This window comes from Nelumbo lutea, chromosome 1 (assembly GCF_056320005.1).
Source record: "Nelumbo lutea isolate HS-2025 chromosome 1, American lotus-T2T, whole genome shotgun sequence".
In the NCBI taxonomy this organism is placed as follows: domain Eukaryota; kingdom Viridiplantae; phylum Streptophyta; class Magnoliopsida; order Proteales; family Nelumbonaceae; genus Nelumbo; species Nelumbo lutea.
Window position 1 is genome coordinate 140,042,160 of NC_142684.1, and position 17,347 is coordinate 140,059,506.

General features: G+C 39.4%; 2 protein-coding genes and 1 pseudogene across 3 annotated transcripts; 2 read left to right on the top strand and 1 right to left on the bottom strand.

The window, feature by feature from the left end:
• Positions 1–1,470: 1,470 nt before the first annotated feature.
• LOC148877943 (uncharacterized) lies at positions 1,471–2,022 on the bottom strand. Its single transcript, XM_088970911.1, has one exon. It carries the CDS (start codon positions 2,020–2,022, stop codon positions 1,471–1,473), a length of 552 nt encoding a protein of 183 aa, XP_088827037.1.
• Positions 2,023–4,889: 2,867 nt separating this feature from the next.
• Positions 4,890–17,088, top strand: LOC148877944 (cyclic nucleotide-gated ion channel 4-like). Of its 2 annotated transcripts, XM_088947006.1 has the most exons (7): positions 4,890–5,898; positions 7,021–7,236; positions 12,628–12,938; positions 13,216–13,324; positions 13,939–14,175; positions 16,192–16,278; positions 16,435–17,088. In XM_088947006.1, exons 1-7 carry the CDS (start codon positions 5,341–5,343, stop codon positions 16,975–16,977), a joined length of 2,061 nt encoding a protein of 686 aa, XP_088803132.1. In that variant the 5' UTR covers positions 4,890–5,340; the 3' UTR covers positions 16,978–17,088. The 2 variants fall into 2 exon arrangements, with proteins under 2 accessions (XP_088803132.1, XP_088803142.1); XM_088947016.1 differs by lacking the exon at positions 7,021–7,236 and having other exon boundaries at positions 5,024–5,898.
• On the top strand, positions 9,993–10,955 carry LOC148877945 (putative N-acetyltransferase HLS1-like pseudogene; annotated as a pseudogene).
• Positions 17,089–17,347: the final 259 nt, after the last annotated feature.

Here is a 17,347-nt window from a genome sequence, read left to right on the forward strand (position 1 = left end):
AACCCAGAGACTATGATCGAGCACTGCCCGACAAGAGATGACCTCTCCCTCGACTGCAAGGAACAGCGTTGCACTCTCTACTCACATGGATTCCGAGAATTAAAACCATTTGCAAACATTTTGAAACCGTACATAAATATATATCATATATATAAATTTTGCAAAACAAAATTCCAACGATTGAAATCAACTGCTGGCAGTTTGGTTTCCATTAGAGATAGTGCATCCCCGATCATTACCTTTGTCCGACTAAGGGGCTAATCCCATCACTATGATCATCCACTTAGATGAATTCTCAGACTGTCCCAACATACCCAATTTTTGACCCCTACTAAGGATCTCACTGATTGGCATATCAAAGACAACCCGATCCGACACCTAGTGCAATATCATATTCGAGTCTAGGGTTCAAGTGTAACTTTCCAGTTTTTCCCATCAATCTCCAAGGTCCAGGGCTATACTGGAAATCTGGTCCGGTTTAAGAATTCAAGTAATCCTACACTGCATGTGCCTTGGGTTTCACCCTGATGACTGAGACAAGCCACCCCAACACTTGGCAACACACCAGTGTCAGCCTTGGAAGGATAAATCTCCCCAAACTTATCTAATGACTGTGAACATTTAAAACTAACACAAGTCTCATTAAGTGTCCAATTTTAGCGTCTTACACAGAAGCATACTACACAACATGAATCAAACATGTACTTTATTTATTTACACTAAATATCAAAAGTACATCAAAACTGATTGAAGCTAAGGGCATACAAAACTGTCTAACACACTAAGATCCGCTTTACTTTAAAGTCATTGATGATCATCTTCATGACCAGGGCACCGCCATGAGGATATCGAATCCCATGGGCATCGTCCTCAGTAAAGTAGATTGGTTCTTCGATCCAAGGCCGCTTGGATGGGTTCTCTGCTTCATGATCTAGATCTTAGACTAATGTTTTCTCGGCTGCTAGTATGCACCCCACTACAATAGATCATTCGGTGATCATATTAATCACCCTGCGGATCTGTCTTTCTTTTGGTAGTGGGTGAGGTGGCTGCTCATTTTGTTTACTGCTCTCTAGGGTGTCTTTGTTTTTTTTTTTTATCTCCCTATCGGCTCTCCTATTCCTTTTCTTTACACAAAATGTACTTCTTCAAGTACACATGGCGGATTAGCTCTTCGATCTCATTGCGGAGGTTTCTACAGTTTTCTTTGCTGTGACCATGGTCCTGGTGAAAGTGACAATAGACATTTGGGTTCCTAATCGTTGGGTCTCCACGAAGCTTGGGTGTCCATCTGACGATAGAGGAGTCTTTGGTGACCATTAGGTTCTCTCCTTGCTTCACATTCAAGGGAGTATAGTTCCTTCTCTCCACTGGCGAGGTCCTGGAACGCCAACCTGACCTATAAATTCGCGAGGGGGACTTACTCCTCAAGCTCGGGGACTTGCTTGTTTTACTTTTCTTGTTGCTCGTTCATTCTTCCTCGCTCTTTCTCTTTTCTCCTGGATGGTTGTTGGTTTTCTGGTTTATCTCTTCTTCTGTGCTTATAAACTGATCAACCAACTTGAGGAACTCAGTGATGTTCTTTGGCTTGTTGGCCACGATGTGCCACTTGAACTCTTCGTGGGTGATTCCTTTGCATGCTATGGTGAGACGTACTGCTAGGTCAAGGTCCGATATCTGTAGGCATGTCTTATTGAAGTGCTTGATGTAGCTCCGAATCGACTCTCCTTTCCTCTGCACCACGTTCAGAAGGCTCTCCTGTGACTTTAGGCACTTCTTACTAATGATAAAGTGAGTCATAAACATATCTGCGAACTGCGCCCAACTTCTGATAGAACCCGACATGAGGTTTCTGTACTGGGTCCAAACTACTACTCTGAATGTGGTGGAGAATGCCATGCACATACAAGCCTCATCGGCCTCGGCGAGATGCATTTGGGATTGGAATGCATCTACGTGATCGTTGGGATCAAAGGATTCATTGTACTTGTCTAGAGGCAACACCTTGAAATCTTTCGACATCAGGGCTGCTAGGAGCTCGGGTGATAGGGGGAAGGTTGGCTCAAAAGAGCATGCGCTGTTCCTATGGCCACCGTTGGTGGTTCATTCCTTCCCAATGAACGGCGAGCCTTGCAACGTCGCCACTGGTGCTTCTTTGGTGGAGCGACGTTTGTACTGTTGACATCTGTGTTGTCAAGTGCTTCGATCTTACTCCGAATAGTAGATCGAGGTGGTTCAGAGATTCTCCTCGCCGCTTCCTCTTCACCGCGCGCTCGGTGTTGGCTGTTGCGCGAAACTGAGGGGTCTCTTCTCGAGCCCACGCCTCAGGCCCCGAGCTGACGATCTTCATGAGAAATTTGCTGGTTGTGCTTCTCGGGCTGGCTGGGTTCGGGCCTATCCCTTAAGTTCTCTCTTTGGGAAGCTGCGGGAGTACGTCAGTCGCCTACTGTACCCTATGGTGGGGTCCTTCCCAAGGGAGGGACCGGTACTTGTGAAGTTCTTTCCTTGTGGGGGAGAGACTGGCGGACGTTCTGGTGAACCTGGTGCTAATTTTTTGTCGGCTGGCTTGATTGCAGTGGTGAGAACTGCTATTGATATTGTTGATAAAAAATAATATTGCTGAAACTAGTAGAACTAATGGATCTACTGCATTTGGATTTGCACCGTTCGAATGTGCTGGACGAGGTTGTTGAATTGGGAGTGCTTGATCCTAGGGGGAATCACGGTAGGCTCCAAGAACATGGCGTTCACTTGGGGGAGCGAGGCACTCACCTGTTGGGTAGTGTGCGACACAAACAGTGATGGAACCCCAGAGGCGGTTAGAGGAATGGTGAACTGGCCGATAGTCACCGAGGATCCTTGGGGAGCGACTATCTTCTGCTCTTGCCCCCCAATAATGTTCATGCTATTCTTTCTGTTGTGGCTGGTTGATGCCATTGAGGTACTGTAAATAGGATTGGGATAACCTTACGATCGTTTCCCAGAGACGACGCCAATTGATCGTGTGCGATCTGGATACTCTAGTTGGAAGATGACCTGGACCCTAGTTGCGTGGCAAGCTAGACCGAGATGCAAAATAAAGGATCAGAGAACCCGAGGTGGATAACCCGACGAGGCCGCTCCGATGCCTAAGTCAGTACTGTATTGTGGATGCAAGTTGAATATTTGAGTGATAGAGTACTAGCGAGCAAATAATCACGCACACGTGTACCATGGAGGGATTGATTCCCTTATATAGCCGAGCTATCATGGATTTCTTGAAACGGTTCTGGGATCTGCGGCTTGAGTGGATGAGATCCGTTTCCGCTTTAGTCGGGGAGTAATGTATCAATCAATGAAGTTTATCATCGCCGCCCAATCCAGACGGGTAGAGGATATGGCCTACCGTTACATAGGGTGATCCCATGATGTTCGGAGTCTGTTGGGAAATTTCTGGAATCGATTACGTGTCACTTCGGTTCCTAGGCCCCGAAGGCGCCGGGTGACTTTATGTCGAAGTGGCGTTATGCCGAGGTGGTGTTATGCCGAAGTGGCATAATGTTGAGGTGGCGGAAGATCCGAACTTCATAAACTACTGACTATGCTCCCCTTGAGTTGTCATTCTATGAGCAGTTCGCATCCACGTGACCTTTACTTACTAGGTCGCACTAAATTATCCCTCATCAACATTGTCAACATTTCAAAGCGTTTGGTGCAAGAGTGCAAGATAGGGGTGTCCACGGTTCGGTTGACTGAACCATGGCACTTTTTTCTGTAAACAGAACTGGTGGTACCGGTTTTTCCAATTCTCCAAATCGAAATCGAACCGGTACCATTGATTAACCGGTCTGTTGGTTTTGGTTTTTGATCGATTTGGTTCTTCGATTCATCGGTTTTTTATATTTATAATATATATTATACAAATATATATAATATTATATAATAAATAATAAATGATATATAATATATTAGAAATATTTAAAAAATATATAATATATATAATGTATTTATAAATTGATCATTATAAATATAATATATATATATATATATATATATATAATGAGTATATATTTGTATAATAAAAAAATGTGACATATATTAAAATTATACAATATATCTATATACATGGTCGATTTGGTTAATCGTCGTTGGGTTCGATTTTTTATGGACACCCCTAGTGCAAGGCTTATGCTTATCCACATAGAAGTTCGTTCCTGTGCAGTAGCACATTGCACAACCGCTAGGTCGATCTGTTAATTAACCTGGACAAATAGCAGCCAAGGTTCATCTCTCCGGCCTGCAAAACCTACTTCCTTGGACCACAACAGCCCTGTCATGCGACATTTGGAGAGCTTTTTCCGAGAAGGAGACCAGCCCCTGGTTCCGGTCCCCAAGGTCTGCACTCTGCAATGTGTACTACTCGGCGAATTTTCTGCTTTTCCTCAAGGATGAATGTCCTGTTTCACAGGGCAGTGCATCACCGGTTCTTACTGAATTACATGTTGAAAGCGACAAATTGCACTCAGAGAGAGAGAGAGATGGATAATTGAAGTGGCCAACTCTAGACATCACCTTTTTAGGCGTTATAATTGATGGACAAGCAAACAAAAACATGGGAAGCTGCATCGAAGCCTCACTTATTCGATTCCATGTATAATGACCATTTAGACATGTACATCGTTTTTGAACCTTCCTGCTATGTTCTCCATGGGAATTCTTTCTCTCTCTCATTTAAATTTCAAAAATATCCCTAAAATTAGCAAAGTATGGCACATATATATATATATATATATATTATATTATATTATAATTTATACCTACGTCCAACTCTGTGCCCATTGGCCAATATATGTACATAGCTCTCGTCTGTAGGACCCAGATATATATGAAGTTAGTTGGCTCAGTTACGCATTCAGGGTATGCCAACTAGACAAGGAGGGCAATGGTGCGTATTGCGTATTGCCATGGCAGGGCTAGACCAAGCAGATATCCTTATCTGCAAAAGATGATGCACTTCTGTGAGAGAGAGAGAGAGAGAGAGCAAAAATTGGAATCAATTGCTTTCTATGGCTTTTTCATAGCACAGTAGTTACACGAGGGGCCACAATTTAATTAAAGGGGAATTTAGTACTCACGAGATTGCCATTTTCCTACCCCCCCGCCCCCTCTATCATTCACTCAACTTTTATTCTACATCATCTCCAAGTGTTAGTGTCCATCTTGAACATTTTTCAGTTTTTATGTCCAGTCCGATTTGTCCCAACCTCTTACTTGTACTCACACAGAATAATAAAAATCCCACCACAAGGCCGTCGAAGCACCTCTCTCTTTTTCTCTGTCTCTGATACACACTTATAGGTTATGATGATGATCAGCCCTCAGTCATCTCTTCCCTCTCTCCGGATGAGTCCGAAAATAGCTAATGAGGAAGAAGCCTCTTACCATTCTCATGGCATCGACGAAGATGAGGAAAAAGAGAAGACTAGCATAGATTGGTGTAATCGGGTGTATGGCAAATGCCGCAGAGCTCGGGGCGGAGGTTGGCTTCTAGGAAGAGTGTTGGACCCTCGATCCATGTGGATTCAGGAATGGAACCGGGTATTTCTGCTTGTGTCTACGACGTCTCTCTTCGTGGATCCTCTCTTCTTCTATGCCCTCTTAATCAGCGAGACATGCATGTGCCTCTTCATCGATGGCTGGTTCGCCATCACCGTGACTGCACTACGGTGCATGACCGACGCCCTGCATGTCTGGAACATATGGTTGCAGTTCAAAATGGCTCAGCGCTCCCAAGTCGTCGTGATGGTGGAAGATGGTGCCAAGCTTCAGAACACCAGTGCTCGCTCCACAGCCCTCCGCTACCTCAAGGCCAAGAAGGGTTTCTTCTTAGACCTCTTCATCCTCCTCCCAGTGCCCCAGGTAACAACGCTAACTCCTCCATTCCGTTCCTTACACCCTTACTCATCCTCATCGTTTCCGTCGTCGCCATCATCATCATCATCAAATTTACATAAATATTCCAAGAATAAGTGATGCCACATGGCGACCGGATTTTGTAAGCTAGCGCTGTAGGTCAGGACAACTGCACGTCATGAGCTGATGGCTTTAGCTTCATTCATGCTCTCTGCAAGCTTGCACCTTGCAATGCAAAACATGTGATCTTCCATATGGCTTCGCCTTCCACTCCATTTACCGATCAAACCTCCAAAGCATATATATTCTGAACGTTAATTTAGACTGAAAACCTTGTGCCAAGTGCAAATTTTGTCGACCTTTTGTTAAATTTTGAAAGCTTTTCGTTTCAATTTAAAGTTAAAGCAAAATTATAAAACTAAGCAGGCTTCTGAATTTGAATACAACCCTACCTAGCCCATATATATATATATATGTTTGCTACGTGAAGACAATATATAGATAAGATAATCTCTAACCACCCAAACAAAACAAACAAATTAAGTAATTGAATCTTGCATTTATTACATGCATATAAATATGCTAATATATAGATATCCAAGACCAAGAATATTTCAGTGAGGAAGATTTTGGCAAAATGCAACATTCAATTGAGCTGTAGTGCTACTTGAATTAGCTAATGATAATTTGGAGCAAAACATACCATAGAGCTGGGTTTGCTCCTGTTGAAAATGGAGATGGATCGAAAAATTACTGTCATCGATCGTGTTACCCAAAGTTTTTACCACCAATCCTGCATCAAATGCATTTGACAATTGACCCCTCCCGCTCTCATGCATTTATTTATACAGTTATTAATAATAATCCTTGTGTAAAAAGTTCTATGATTCCTAATTTCGATCTATTAATTTAAAGTTGAGCATCAACGTAACGGTGACAATTAAAGAACCATCTTCCCTTAAACATATATATGCTATCTCTCTGGCGTCTGCATTCAGGTAGAGCCTTTTCTAAATTAATGATCAAATTAAGTTAATTTCTAAAGGAATTAATTGAATGAGAAAGCGCTTTAATTTGTTGATGAATTATTTATTTAAAGCAGAGATAAATGCAATTAATTCGTTGCAGATAATGCTATGGGTAGCAATTCCATCTCTACTGGAAAGAGGATCGTCAACAGTCGTAATGACAGTGTTCTTGATCACGTTCCTCTTCCAATATTTCCCCAAAATTTGCTACTCCGTCTGCCTCTTACGTCGAATGCAAAACCAATCAGGCTACATATTTGGCACCGTTTGGTGGGGAATCGCACTCAACTTGATCTCTTTCTTTGTTGCCTCACATGTAAGTATATATTCGTCTCCTCAATATATATATATATATATATATATATACATTAATTGCACACCTCTTAATTAACTCTGCATAAATCAAAGCTGATGATCAATAAGCGGAAACTAATCTCTTAGCAAATTTCAGGAGGCTTCCTTCTATTTTTAGGCACACTGCCAGTGCCAAACATGAAAGCCTTTGATTGCTTTGTTTGATTACTCGTTTTTGTTGGTGCATGAATATAATCGAGGTTAGCTAGGTACCTACTGTTGAACAATACCAACCCATATCACAATTAATTAAGGAGTTCGAATCCTCTACGGTTACCCGTTATACTGGGCCAATCACGATATACCAAGCAGCATAATTAGGATCCTGTGTAGTTCCGGTCATCCTGCTGACAATGGCAGAACCAGACCAACCTGCCACTCTCAGCAGGATTCCAATTTTGACAAATGCCAAGAATGACTAGTGATTTTCAATATATATATATATATATATTGAAAAAAGAGAGCAAGAGAATGAGTAGTTTTATTGGCAAAATACCAAGTTAAAAGTCTTGTTAACTGTAGTAACACATGTAAGATGGTCTGTAATATCAATTAGGCCGGGTAAATCTGTGATAGCTGAAGTGTATGATACCGAAGAGCTAGCTTTAATTGACTAATCAACGGCCCCCACCCGATTGGTTATCACTTCTTTTGGTATCTTAGTCGAACACCTAAAATTATCATTTTACAGGAGTATATAGATATTTTGATAAGAGAGAAAGAAAATTAACATGTCTATATATTGTCAAATTACCAATTAAGCTAGCTAATTAATTTTCAATTAAAATCAGGTAGGCCTGACTAATAATAGAGTAGGCTGGGCTGTATTTGGCTTGGCATTGAATTATGGTGTAAAAGAATATTATACCAAGTGTATATTTTTAGTGTTTAGTTTCTAGCTAGTAAATACAAAGGTAATAGGCAAATTAATATGTCTAGAATCAAAATGTGGCAAAATGGTTTGTACCTAGGGATGGCAATTTTGTGGGAATTTTTGGGTATCCGATTCATTCTGACCCTAATAGGATCTGTTTATCAAAACCCTATAGGCTTTGGGCTTTAACTTTAGGGTATCCGATATCTGATACCCGAGATGCATAAATATGAACCTATTATATATATCATGCACAAATTTATAAATTTTAAGTATTAAGATAATTATTCTATTATTAATATTTTATTTGTATAAATTTCTTGAGATTAAAATCATGAATTGATGTAGATTTAGATTTGATAGATTGTTTAATTCATTTAGTTATAAAATGCTAATTTTAAATATTATTTCTTTTAATTTTTAGTTGGAATTGTTAATCATATACGTGTATTGATTATTTTGATGAACACAAAAGTTAATACAATCTATTTTATTTCATTAAATAACACAGAAGGTGAGATGGCTTAGTGGCACAAAGTAGTGTTAAGAGATTTGGTGCTATCTTTAATTGATCTAGGTTTATTTCACATTATAATCATTAAGAAATGCTTTTTTAGTAGAAAACCTTTGATCAAGGGGTTTAAAGGGTGGAACGGGACTGTTTGGGAATTTGAGAGGAAAAGTTAGAAGGGTTTGGGACGGGTTTGGAATCAGGGATACATAGGCAAGGTTCCTACTTGTACCCTTTCCGAAGGTAAGTTATTTTACTTGGAGTATTGATTTAGACTATAGGTTTACACTTACTTTTATGCCCTATTCGCTTTTCGGTAAGTCACTCACCCAGGTAAACGCACTTACCTTGACAAGTGTTTCCCATGAAAGACTTACTGGAGTAAGTGTATTTACCCATGTTCTTTTATTTCCCATGTAAATAAGGCAATGGCCATCTTAGCCATAAAAATTTCATTATTTAAAGGGGCACTTTTGTCAAACTTAATTTAACCACCTAAGAGATGGGTATTAGTTATTCAAGTAAGTGATACCAAGAAAAATAAACTTTCACGGGTTCCCACATAAATTTGAAAAATGAACATGGGTTTCTTGATCAATAGGAATAAAATCTCATTGAGCGACTTTCCTTCCTCTCAAAGTCCAAAAAAGTAACGCCCCCTTTAGGGTCCATCTAGACGATTGTTTCTATAAAGCACACATGGAAGAAAATTTTGATTGTATTAAATTCTTTCCACGTATCCTAAAATCTAGTGGTTCTTCAGCTTATGGTCTCATTTTCCAAGCTTGTTTCCAACTTCCAATCAGATGTTGGAAAGATTAAACGAAAAAAAAGACACTTTACAAAAAAAAAACATTTTTCTATAATAGATATTTTGCATGCCAAAATATTTTCTGTGTTCCAAACACAGATTTACTCGAAGTTTCATTGAATATGATATTTCCTATTTTATCTTCTAACATGCCATGATTAATATCTTTCTTTAAGAAAATGGAATTCAATGATTATGTACGTATACTTGTAATAATCAGCAATAGGAATCATCATTTAGTTTCAAGTTATTTATCTTTAATTTAACCCCCCTTGTACTCTTTTGAGCATTCAAAACTGCCGAAGTTATAAAATTATTATGTGCATATTAAATTCCAGAATTTTAAGAGAAGGAATTTGATCCATGATTTGTGTTTTTAGTGAGATGATATAGCCATTATTCAATTATTTATAAAAAAAGGTAAATTATAAAGACCCTCCGATACTATGGGGTTTCTGATAAAGACCCTCTTGTACTTTGTTTTGTGATAAATATCCCCATGTATTATGACCCTGAGACAAATACCCCCTTTTGTTAGCCTTTTGTTCAAAAATGCAGTTACAATATTTTTTTAATCCCCATACTATCCTTCTAATAACTAACAAGAAAAATATTAATCATCTTCCCCAACCTTCCGATACCACCCTTTCATTCCTTCACATTTCTCTCTCTCCCCTCTCTCCCCCAATCTCTCTTCTTGCCCTTCTCCTTAACAGTGTCGGGATTGGACCCATTCAATTCAATCCCGACCTCTCTCTCCATTACTGCTTTCTTCAGATCCCGATCTCTCTCTCTCTCTCTCTCTCCATTTGCAATGCATATCTCACGGGAGGTCAAGGTTGTGAAGCTTAAGATAGAAAAAGCTGAGCACCTGTGCAGAAGATTTATGGACTCCATTGAGTTCTTTCCTCATGACATAGACCAAATCCTGAGGAACAAACTGAGCTTGGGTACGTTGGTCGCTTACCCGCGAGGCAAGTCGTGGGATGAGTTGAGATCAGTTGGGCTTGTCCCTTCTAGCTGGGCCATGGTTAGTGTATGTAACAACGGAGGCATATTCAAGCTAAGGGTAGGCAAAGCACCTCTTTCTTGCCATATCTATTCGAAGAGCTCGAGGATGATGGATCAAATCTTCCCCTGCTTGAGGATACCGGCCCTGCCAGATGTCTTCCACCCCTTTGGCTTCTATTTCATGTATGGCATGCATGGAGAGGGTCGGAGGTGTGGCGAGTTGGTTCCTGCACTATGACGGTTTGTACATAACATGGCTATTGAATGTAAGGATTGTAAAGTAATCATAACGGAGGTAGAGGTTGCGACGCAGTGAGACTTGAAGAAATCCCACATTGAAAATTATTATCCTGCCCTGAAGACTTGTGGTGCATAAAAGTGTTGAGAAAGAAATGTCAACATACTGTAATGAGATGGACAAAAACCCCAACCACAACTACAAGAGGACTCTTCGTCAACCCTAGAGAAGTTTGACTTTTGATGATTATTGAATCCAAAGGGCAAAGGGGCCCTACAACTACTACAACCCAACCCCCACTCAGATGTAAAATCTGTGTGCCTGCAGTCCATCTCCATCCCAGACCCTCCTTATGGGATGCCTTGCTCTTGTTCCTTTCAGTTCCACGACATAGAATCACAAGAGATCTCTCTCTTCATTACTGCGAACATGAAACGGGCTAGGCCAAAGCGTTATAGATACACACAGAGATGGCTTGAGCATGCCGATAGGAAGGTAGCAGGAAACTATTCTGAGTCCTGTATCTGGGCCAAGGTAGAGGAGCTCTACCTTGCTGCTGCTGGAGGAGAACCTCCTCAAGAAGTGAAACCCATGGTGGTGGAATTGGAGAAATTAGTTTCAGTTGGGAGAGAGAAAGAATGAGAGAGGACGGTGAGGGAGGGGGAAAAGAAGAGGAGAAAGGGAAAACAATAGCTTTAATAGGTTTTAAGAGAAAAAGGGCAAAAAAAGAAAATAGAAAAAATTTAGTAGGGTATTTTGGTAATTTAATGCATTTCATCATCTCACTTAGCAGTTAAGGGAGGTCTTTGTCTCATGGTCATAGTATAAGGGGGGTCTTTGTCGCAAAACAAAGTGCAGAAGGGTCTTTGTAATTTACCCCAAAAAATACTTATACGATCAATAAAGCCATGTTTAAGAAAAAGTAGGGAAAGGAAGGGAAAGGTGTAAAGGTTTCCTTACCTTTTCCTTCAAACCAAATATACCCTAAATGATAAATTACAGTTTTCTGATCAAAATCCAGCAGAAATCTAGAAATCTTCACCCTTTGGAAATAAGAAAATATTTCCTTGTAGAACTTTTGAAACGTAACTGTTAGGTTTCAATGTAGAAGAGGGTGGAAAAGTTATAACTTCAGCCTGAAATTAATATTTTAGAACCTTTTACAGTAAAATCTTGGTTTCTGCCCTTTTGCATCAAAAGTTCAAAACAAAACAATCTTAGGCTGCATTTGACTTATCTCCTTTTTACAGTTAAATTGCCCCTATGATTACTGAGTTTTTAACCGTAAAAAGGAGATAAGTCCTTAAAATGAGGAATGCCAAATGCAGTGTTAGCTCAATGGATTAACTTTGACAGTAAAGCTAGCTCAGTATAGAAAATTAAATCAGACGCAACATGATTAATTACTTCTGTTTCCTTTTTCCTGTTTTTCCCCTAAATCCAAAAATGTACATGCACTTCTTTTAATTTTGTCCCTAGGCCGTCTTTGGTTGCAGTACAATTTTATTTGTACTATTACAAATGCATAGGGGTGCAAATGAATAGAATGCAAATTCTGGCTTAATTTTGTTTTGAATTTTACTTTATTCTATTTCAGGTCTTATTTTACTTCATTTGTATTTTAATTAAACAACATACGTTAAAATATTTGCCTCTAAATCATTCACACCACCACAGTTTTGTATCAGTGCAAATAAATTTGCACTGCAATGAAACACAGTCTCGTAAGACTCAGTTTGGAAAGAATACCAATATATACAAAATATAAGGTTTTGCACTCAAGATATTTATATTTGTACTCCTTCCAAACTGAGTCTAAAGAAATTTAACTCTTAGTTGGTAATAGTATAATCTCATAGTCGTAGGTAGCTCTCAGACTGAGACAATGGCATTGTGAATTGGCAACAGGCGGCAGGTGCATGTTGGTACTTGCTAGGTCTTCAAAGAGCTACAAAGTGCCTGGGAGAACAATGTAGAGCCACAAAAGGCTGTAGGCTTAGCACATTAGCATGTGAAGATCCTATTTACTATGGGACAAGGATGGTAATTGATAGAGAAAGATTGGCTTGGGCAGAGAACAAACATGCAAGATCAATGTGCATAGAAAGCGCTGACAGTTATGAGTATGGCATCTATGAATGGACTACCTACTTGGTTACAAATGCAAGTCGTGTCGAGAAGATACTTCTTCCTATCTTCTGGGGTCTAATGAATCTATGGTATGTATATATATATATATATATATATGTATGTATGCCTTCATTTTTGCCTTACTTTTTCACATTTTTATTTAATTTTATTTTGAGGTTTCAACAAGTAAAACAAAGTCAGGATATATCTCATCAACTGTTGTATGCTTAATTTAATCACTAATTAATTGTATAAAGTCCATTGGTTGGGTTACCACTTGGGACAACGTTTGGGTTTAATTTAGAAAGTAGTAGGGTTGAAATGAATTTCTTGTATAATTGAGTTATTTCTGTGTTCCTTGATCAGTACGTTCGGGAATCTCCAATGCTCAACAGAATGGCTGGAGACAGTTTTCAACATCATCGTTATAGCTTGCGGCCTCCTTCTCGTAACCATGTTGATTGGAAATATCAAGGTATATACTTGATACTAGCAAATTAAAGGTTCTCTATATATTAAATATTAATTAAGTGTGTTGATTATGATCAAGATATCGATCATCAAATTAATTAAACTAGGATTTTATAAGAGGGTAGATTATTCATCACTAGTTAGTTAAGCATGTCCAAACAGAACTGTATTGATGTATTCAACAGGTCCAAGGGTTGTATGCAATGTTTTAAAGTAATTAGGGTTCTGTTTTAAAATAAATAGAATTGTTCTGGCCATTGGTTTTTAGGTTGATGGTTCAATCGCCTGGTTCTAATGGATGCCTTGTTTTAAAAAAATAAAAATAAAAATAATTAAAATAATGGGTCAATGATTTCAGCATTTGAGTCAATGGATCATTGACCAATTCAATGATTTTTGGTCAAAGACCGAATTTGAAGTAAAATAGAATCGATTGCCTGAGTGATTCTTAGGCCAAACGGTCTCACTGTCTGGGCCAATTGCGGTGGTTGTATGTAAAGGATTAACTGAACGATTGCATATATAATTTGCTTGTGTATGCGAGTATGCATATGAGTATGTAGTCTCTCTCTATACACTGTTCTAACATAAATTTGGATGCAATGGAAAATAAAACAGGTTTTCTTGCATTCAATTACATCAAAGAAACAAGCAATGCAATTAAAGATGAGGAATGTGGAATGGTGGATGAGGAGGAGAAACTTGCCTCAGGGGTTCAGGCAAAGAGTACGTAAGTATGAGAGGCAACGGTGGGCAGCTATGAGAGGGGTGGATGAATGTCAGATAATTCGATACCTACCCGAGGGCCTCAGGAGGGACATCAAATATCATCTCTGTCTTGATCTTGTGAGACAGGTACGTAATTAATTAACACCTTTTATATATTTTTTCAAAACACTTTCTTGTTACATTTCTTGGTTCATGTCATGAGTTTAATTTGCTTTTGCTGTGATGAGACATGCATCATCAATCCAACACATTAATTGCTTCATCCAAACTCCCTTCCTTACTGGAATCCGACCTTGAATTCTTTCATTTAAAGACCATATAATAAATCATCTAATATATCTATATATATATATCCAAAGTAGCATACTAACAATTAGGCAGCTTAAAATTCATAAGCAAAGCTTGTCCAAGATTCACTAATTTAAAATTCATTAATTTGGGTTAGTTTTATAATTGCCACATCAGAAAAAAAAAAACCTTCGTGAACATTTTTTTTTTGGGTTAGTTTTATTCCGGAAAGCAATTTATGTTTTTGAAAAAAAAAATAAAAACAATATTTGCAATATGGAACATGTCATTTTTTTCCTGCAATGAAACGTGATATTAAACAATTAGATAAACATGTTCATTCAAGAACATGTTTTCGGTTTCTGCATTGGAAACAAAGAACACATGTACAAATAAGAACACATTTTCTGTACTTCTATTTTAAGAATCAATTTGTTTTCAAATCAGATGGTTTTGATCTCTTTTGAACTCACAATAAGAAAAACAATTCACATTGTAAAATACCCCAAGTGAATAATGCCATATAATACATAAAATATGCTTTAAACACTCGGAAGTATTTTTTACATTTCAAACTTTCAAAAACATACAAATTGAAGGGAAAATTCATTTCAAAGGGAAGGCTCTTTGAGTTCTGAAACTCCTAGGAGCAAGGAAAACTGAACTACTAAGGGGGTGTTTGGAAATCTTATGAAGTCATAGGACTTGCCAACAAAACTTAATAAAGCAGATATTAAGGCCCAAGTCGTGCATCAGCAAAAATCATGCATAGGAATGCACAGGTCCAATGTGGATAGGGCTGTCAAAGGGTCGGAACCAGGTAGAATCGGTCCCAGAACTGATAGGGGAACTCGTGGACCTGGAACCGACCCAGACCCTGTAGGGTCTGTAATTCTGGACCCAGAATCAATCAATCGGTTCTTGGGGCAATCAGGTCTAAATCGATGGACCCAATTTTGATATGTATGCTAATAATACCCTGCTAAAAGATGCATAAAAAACCCTGTAAAAATCTAAAATGCAATGAAAACCCTGCTAAAAACAATAAAAAATTCTGCTAAAAAGGAAACTGATAAAAAACAATAATAACTGTATTGATGTATACAGTATATATTTAATGGTCGGGTCGGGTCCAAATCGGCTTGGGACAAAGTGGACCCGGTTCTAACTCCATAATAATTGGATTTTTTTTCGAAAACCGGAACCGACCTATCGGGACAAGTTCTGGAACCAGAACTGCCCCAATCGGCCCAGTTCCATCGGGTCTATCGGGCCTCACAACCTCAGACTACAAAATTTCGATTGAGCCCATCATCACTATTAAAGCCATTAGGAATATTGAACATCACAACTCCAACAGCCAAAATACTGATAAAAGATTATATCCAGGTCCAAGTACATATCAAAGACACAGAACTATTTTAATCCCGAAAGCAAATTATTAGTTTATGTTTATGTAAATATATTAGAAAAAGCTCTGTGTGCTTTCTAGGCCCATTTTAGACCAGCTGGTTGGTTGGCTATGCTTTTCAGGCCCATTCAGGTCCCAACTGCAACTGGACGAGGCCGTGTTGGACCGCTCAGTTGTGGGTTGTCGATCTCTATCCACTGGATGAGACCCATCAAGGGATCCATCTTTGTCATATTCCATGAGTCTTGTTCTTGTAGCACTACATTCAGCCTGAGAAGGCGCGAGCAGAGTTCCCTCCTTAAAATTAAAAGAGAGAGAGAGAGAGAGAGAGAGAGAGAGAGAGAGAGGAGAAAAGAAGAGAATGATATTGTCTTCATTAATTCCATGCAACTATATATTCTCTTTTCTTCAATATAATCATCGAAAGAAGTATTTTGTGTCAGGTACCACTGTTCCAACATATGGATGATTTGGTCCTTGAAAACATATGCGACCGTGTGAAGTCCCTCATCTTCCCAAAGGGAGAGACGGTAAGTTCCAATGTTGATGAACACTAATTACACAGACTCCTCTCCTCTCATGAATCTCACGTAGGACTGCAACTCGATCGGCCTAATCAATCTGCAGTGATCACCCCATTCGAGTAACACTAATACTAATACACACAGTGTGTGTGCTGTGTGCAGATCACTAAAGAAGGTGACCCTGTAAGAAGAATGTTATTCATTGTACGGGGCCACCTTCAGAGCTGCCAAGTACTAAGAGACGGTGTACAGAGTTGCTGCATGTTGGGACCCGGCAACTTCAGTGGAGATGAGCTCCTGTCATGGTGCCTGAAACGGCCATTTGTTGAACGATTGCCACCATCATCGTCTACACTGATAACACTGGAGACCACGGAAGCGTTTGCACTGGAAGCGGAGGATGTGAGGTACGTGACCCAGCATTTCCGCTACACTTTCATCAACGAGAAAGTGAAGAGGAGCGCACGGTATTATTCGCCTGGGTGGAGAACCTGGGCGGCAGTGGCGATTCAACTAGCTTGGAGGAGGTATAAGCATCGGTTAACGCTGGCTTCCTTGTCGTTTTTACGGCCCCGAAGACCATTGTCGCGTTCCTCTTCCTTGGGAGAAGACAGACTCCGGCTGTATACTGCTATCTTAACGGCACCAAAGCCCGATCAGGATGCTTTCTCCTTCGATTCTGATTCTATTGCAAACTGTCTCTAATTCTAGCTTAACGCTGCCCTTATCTGTTCTTTTGGCCCCGGCCCCAGCTTCATAAATCTATACATATATATATATAGAAAAAGGAGAAAGCCCATTGGGCATTGACATTGATTGGCGTTCCATCCATGGGTCCTTAATTTGAATAACTAATATGTAGTCCAAGCCAAATCATGTATAAGAGATTTCAGTGGGCTGAGTTGGGCTCATGTTCAGCAGAAACATGGGCCATACTCGTGGCAAACGTCATGACTAACGACCATTTAAGTCATCTGATTTGTAATGGTTCAAATTAAAACCTTGAAACTATAATGTATAGATAAAAAAAAAATCTAATAAAAAGTCAACCCAATTTACATGCGCCGCATAGCCC